The sequence below is a fragment of the Rhineura floridana genome, chromosome 11, assembly GCF_030035675.1.
Source record: "Rhineura floridana isolate rRhiFlo1 chromosome 11, rRhiFlo1.hap2, whole genome shotgun sequence".
NCBI lineage: Eukaryota > Metazoa > Chordata > Lepidosauria > Squamata > Rhineuridae > Rhineura > Rhineura floridana.
Window position 1 is genome coordinate 28,531,350 of NC_084490.1, and position 6,000 is coordinate 28,537,349.

A 6,000-nucleotide genomic window follows, 5' to 3' on the forward strand; every position below is an offset into this window, starting at 1 on the left:
AGCACATCCTTACCAGATGTTGTATTCACTAATCACCTAGAATCCTTCAGACTATGCAAAAGCAGTGTTTTATAAACATGCTGAGGACACCATCTTAGGACTGATTTAAAGGCCTACACAGAGGCCAGTAACATGGAAGTCATCAAAAAGTGTTTCTCTGTGACACTGGATCATATGGGTGGGTATGATGAAAAGATGATGCATCTTTTACCGCATGCAGTAGTCCAAACTCCCTATCAGTATTAGGAACCACCAGTGACGTGCTGTGCTGGCACAGAGATGGTACATGCTACTGGACCAACACATGAGCTAAGAAGCTTCAACCTTCTTTCATAGTTGATATCACAGCTGACTTCAAAATGATACAAAATATGTGCACTGCATAGTCTATATACTCCATTCCAAGAAGAGTAGGGGAGTCATTGTTCTGTGTTGGTCAATCCAATTAGAAAAGTGAAGGAAATTTCTCTAAGTTGAGCTGCCAATTATACTCCGGACTTCAATTCCTGAGATTACTTTAATTTTTTTTAATTGTGTGTGATGCCTCCCTTCTAATGACCATGCACCATGCTTACAATGATTTTAAGAACACAATATAATAAAACTATATTAAATTAGAAAAACTACAACAATTAAAATCCATAAAGGACAAACCATTAAAAGTACATTTAAAATAAAACAATGGCAGTAAGCATGGATAAAAATGGCCTTTACAGATAATACTTAGCAGGCAAACCCCCACCAGAACAGAAGTATATTTACCAGCCAGCAGAAGACAGCCAGAGATGGGGCATTTTCTCAAATATATCTCATAATTTATATGTTAAAGTTATGATTTAGGGTACAATCCAAATCCAAGATCCAATTGGGATGAAAAAGTTAGGATTTGGCTGATCTCCAGCTCAGCCATGCTATGGCAGCATGACTCACTCATCCCAGCTCAGCTGGATATCTGCTGGATTTATTTGCTCATCCAAGCTCATCTGGGGCCAACACTGACATAACTTATACTGGTATACCCCGCCACATGGGAGTTCCAGGGGAGTGGGGGGGCAGGACTGAGGGGGAACTTATACTGGATCCTAGCTTTGTCTCAGTCACATGACCTGGCAACCTTGCTGAACTGAGTTTTAGAGGCTTGTTTTCCCTCTGTGAAGTTTGGGCTGGTTTAGCTGGCAGTAGCCTCGCTCCTGAATAGGGTTTGAATCTGGCATACGTTACGCCAGCTTAATTTAAAGCAGCATAACTTACGCTGGCTTTCATGACTCAGGCTTGCTCCCTTTCCAGTGGTTCTATGGGATCTTAATACCAGCTTAATAAAGTGTTTTTTCCCCAGGTGCTGATAGTAAAGAATTGCATGACTATAGAAAAATATTTTGTAGTATCCAAGATATAATAATTCTACATCATTCAGTGTCCCTGGGGAGGGCAAATTGCTCCTTACCTTTCCTCCGCTCTCCAACATAATTGAGAAAATAGAAAACCACAGGGATCCACTTCAGTACTACATTCATGGTAGTGAAAAGTTATCAGTATCCATCCAGATCTCTGACTGCATAAAAGGAAAACAGGAGCAAAAAGGACAACAAGTGCCAATTGAAAAAATACTCTCCCCGTGCCCTGGCTACTCAAAACCAATCTAACTTTATGTTCTGTGAACAGCAAATATTAAACTGGGATTCCAGTCAATTAATAAACTTCCACACAGCAAATTTGTTTCTTAATAGTTGTGAAAGAAAGTTAATATTTATGGGTTCATTGACAATTTCTTTTGACAATACTTTCACTGGTGTGAAATGTGCTCAATAAGGAGCACCACTCACCACCTGAACCAGAGCTTTCCACACCTGCTGCAGTCTGTGGACTAGCTGCAAGGGAATAAAAAACTGTGTTGCCTCCTTTCTCATCCTTAACCTGGATCTTGTTTTGTGGTTTTGCTCCTTCTTTGGCCACCCAAGAGCTGCCTACATGTTGCTCTTGCAGGTGGAGGTTGGTGTCTAGTCAACGTCGGCCTCGTCACCATTTTCATCATCATCAATTACCTGATGGCACAATCCTATACGTATTTACTCAGGGATAAGTATATCTGTCTTCAGTGGAGTTTATTCCCTGGTACACAGGTTCAGGATTGCACACTTTCCATAGGAACATGTTTTTCATGTACCTACCATTAAGGATGCAGTCCTACACACACTTATCTGGAAGTAAGCACCATTTGGTCTTGTAGGACGTACCTCTGAATAGATATGCATAGGATTGCAGCTAAAATCTTCAGAAATATTCATATTATTGATTGTGTATGAAGGGAAGTTTATGCCTAGCAAAAACCATTGAGAAACAAAGAATAGAGATAAGGCAGTACTTTAACACACCTGCCTGAAGTAAATTAAACTTTTGACCTTCTCTTAGCATTAGTCAGTTGAGGGACCTACAAGGAACTAAGGCTGAAATTGTCCATACATGTCCAATACTGAGAAATGCAAAGTAATGAATGGTGAAGTGGTACACAAACACCATCAAAGACAAGAACTGAATAAATGACCAAATATTTGGAAGACTTGCAGCACAATTCAAGCCCAAGATCTGCTGAGATTAGGGAGTTTGGATTTGACAGACCTTGGGGTGAGCCTGCCGGTGAAAGTTCTTCAACTGAGCTGGAGATATGCTGGCATACGTCCCTCTCCCTGGCAGAGCCGGGTGCTCCAGCAGAGTGGCAGGGGCATGGTGGGGGTGGGATGGGGCAAGGAAAGAGTTAAACCTATTCCAAACCCTGTTCAGCCTGGTCATGGGACCTAGGGCCCAATTCTCAAAACTTGGTCCCACATTCACCTGCCAGCTCACCTGAAAGTAGTCTCTCCCGGGGACTCCTGAACAGAGCTGGAATAGGGGTAACTTACACCGGTGTAAGTTATATCAACTTCCTATAATTAGGATTGGTCTGCTGGAGTGAAAAAAAATCTCATGAACCTTTCATATTTATATTAACAATAACTGAATGAAATACAAAGAGCTGAAAAATACTTCTAGTTGAACATAGACCAAGAAAAATTCACCAAGAACTGATCCTAGCCATTTTATAACCCTTTTTGCTCCCTCACAATTTTATGGTCTTATGTTTTAATAATCTTATCTTATAATATCATGTTTTAACAAATTTATTTTGTATTTTCTTACCCCCTTTTATTGCATTTTATTATTCTGTATATTAGGATAATCTCTTCTTATGAGAGTTTTATATCTATATTTTATGCTGGTCCTTGACCATAACAATAAAGTTTTGATTTGATTTGAGAACAAAATGCAAATCACCAAATAAAATGGAAAGAGCTGGAGAAGATTGGTGAAAAGGCAATCATTTAATGAAGATTGGCAACAATTGTTACCAGCCAAAAAACATGCCTTGAAATTTTTTTTGTATATTTAATCTGTTGTAGAACTTAAGCCATATATGTTTCATTCAATAGATCTTTTGTATGCCTATACATGTAACTTTAAAATAATTGTACAGTTATTGCTATGTCTGCTGCTAATGCTTCTACTACCACTATTATCTCTACTGCTATTACTAATACTGATAATAATGATTTTCTTGCACATCATTTGGTGATGTTCCATAATAAATCTGCTTTGTAGATATTGAGCATATCTGACAAGGTGTGTAATTCCGTAGTGACTTAAAATATGACTTGCATGAATATTTAGTGGACATTGCAGTCAGATTTAGAAATGATTTTGTAATTTTTAAATGCTGCATAAGTAGCAGTATCAGATTACAGGGGGGAAAGAGGATTTCCAGAATATTCAGGATATGTCTCTGTGAGCAGAAAATGCAGTTTTTGCCAAATCTGCCAGTAGATTTCTCTAACCAATAAAAAGAGACAATAGTTTAGTTCATCTTCATAAAGATGATAGTACATATTTTTTCTGATACACACGTATCTCTTGAATACATGCAAACAAAGACCAAATTCTTGTAAACTGACTGTGCATTTATTTACTTTCATGAACATACCAATGGATTAATTGTGTCATTACAACACTAGGCCATACTCCATACAAAAGCACTCATACAATAGAGTAGGGTTATTATAGGAATTAGTTGAATATATCTAAGAGCAGGCTTTCAAACCATGCTATGGATCTCTCTTTCAGACAGTCACATATATTTGTCCTTTTCTTTACTGAAACATTAAATATCATCCCTGCATTCCAAGTGTTATTAGGGAACAACAATAAAAATACAGACAGAACAGTGCAATCTTTCCTATTCTGGCTCTGTTTTTCAATACAGTTGCCATATTTGAAGCCCACTTGTACTTATGGTTAGATCTCAGAACTGTATCACAGATTTTGCAATTGGTTTGAAATATGAGCCAATCTGTCAAATAATCCATCCATCTATTGCTGATCTATACAGTATATTTGATAACTTACCTTGACACTTTTTCATTACCTTGCTTTTTTCTAAAAAAAACCCCCTGTAATCCTGATCAGGCAGCATCCAAGTAGTATCCAACTGAAAACGTTTCAGGTAGTATCAAATTTGAAAAAGGCGGGCTAAGCTCTCTATGATTAGGTGGGTGGAGCAGAAAGGGGCTGGATCTTTTCCAGCCACAAGAGCCAATCGGCAACAAATCACCTTCCACGTCTTTGCCAAGATTTATTTAAGTTAGAGTAAAATAAAATGCTATAAGATATCTGAAATTTGAGTAGTCACAAATGCTAAATCCTACAGAGCCTCGATTTCTAATGAACCCTCTCCTCACTGAATCAAAACGAAATGGTTAGGGCTGTGCCTCAGATTAGTACATCAACACAGAACACAAGGAAGTAGAGCAAACAAAAAGCAGAAATGTGTACGCCCTACACATCAAACCTTGGCTCTTGATCAGCAATGAACTTTTACACACTCTTTTCCCTCATTGTAGTTTCCACAGCTAAAAGGTATAGCTGCTTTGTAAATAGAACTCCACTACCTTGGCCTCCATATCTCCTTGGTGCCATAGCTCACAGTCTCGTTATCTCAAAAATTCTGCCCTTGCTTTGCCCAACAGGACTCAAAACATATACTGTTCTTAGGGGCAGTGTATGTCTTTTCCTCAGCTTCCCTTTAGACCAAGACCACACCTTACTTCTCACTTTCCTCACTTTTCTGACTCTATACATCTTCCCCTTATTCTATCTTCTTTGCCCCTTTCCCACTGTGACTGTCTTTTCCTTAAGCTACCCTCTCTCTGAGGCCTCTTCCCATTCAGCCTAACAGCTCCTGAACCATGCGTAGAATATGTGGTTCTGTTAGAGCTGGTTTACTATTATATGTGGTTTATTAGAGCTGAGCCTCAATTTCTCAGAAAACATTTCTTCTGAGAAAGTTTCTGAGTTTTTTTTCTTTTTCTCACCCCACTAATAAGGCAACTTAGCAGAATTTTCTCTGAATATACTCCACTTTTTTTGGTGGCTTCTGCCAATTCTACCCTCCCTAAACCCCAAAATTATGACAGATCAACTGCATTGTGAAGGATATGGAACAGTGGCAAGGCTGCCAACCCTGTTGCTGTTGCTGACCCTTGCAATGGCAGCAAAAAAGGGGGGACCTTAGAAGAAAAGGAATAAGTTGTGCTACTGCCTCTGCTAATGGCTGAGCCTCACCCCTGAGAAACAGTACTGCTGGAGACTCTCTTTCCCTGAAGAAATTTGGTGAAACAGTACCCTCAATTTCTCTGCCCACAAATGGGGTGGAGAATTTTGAGAGGCAAAGTTTGTACACAGGCCTAAACTATACTAGACAGAATCTCAGTTTTCTGCAACCTGTCCCAAACAATCCTCTTTTTCTGTTTTGTCATGCAGGGAGTTTGGGGATGTCTTCAAAGAAAATTGTTAAGTGTTCACACATGTGCATTAGAGCTGCCATTCTTTTGGGCTTTATTTAGTTCTTTCCTCCAGATTTTTAGACAAGAAACATTTGAGTAGGACAAATGATGGCTCTTGAGTCTTTTAGAC

General features: G+C 39.0%; 1 protein-coding gene across 3 annotated transcripts in view; it reads right to left on the reverse strand.

The window, feature by feature from the left end:
* LOC133367153 (butyrophilin subfamily 3 member A1-like) overlaps positions 1–4,714 on the reverse strand; it is a 44,774-nt gene extending 40,060 nt beyond the window's left edge. For 2 of the 3 annotated variants that reach the window (XM_061591011.1, XM_061591009.1), the window contains exons 1-3: positions 4,435–4,714; positions 2,842–2,941; positions 1,445–1,552 (exon numbers count right to left, since the gene is read on the reverse strand). In XM_061591011.1, the coding sequence (XP_061446995.1) occupies positions 1,445–1,514 (70 nt within the window). In that variant the 5' untranslated portion in view covers positions 1,515–1,552; positions 2,842–2,941; positions 4,435–4,714. The remainder of the gene's footprint in view (positions 1–1,444; positions 1,553–2,841; positions 2,942–4,434) is intronic. The other variant, XM_061591010.1, reaches the window with a different exon arrangement.
* Positions 4,715–6,000: the final 1,286 nt, after the last annotated feature.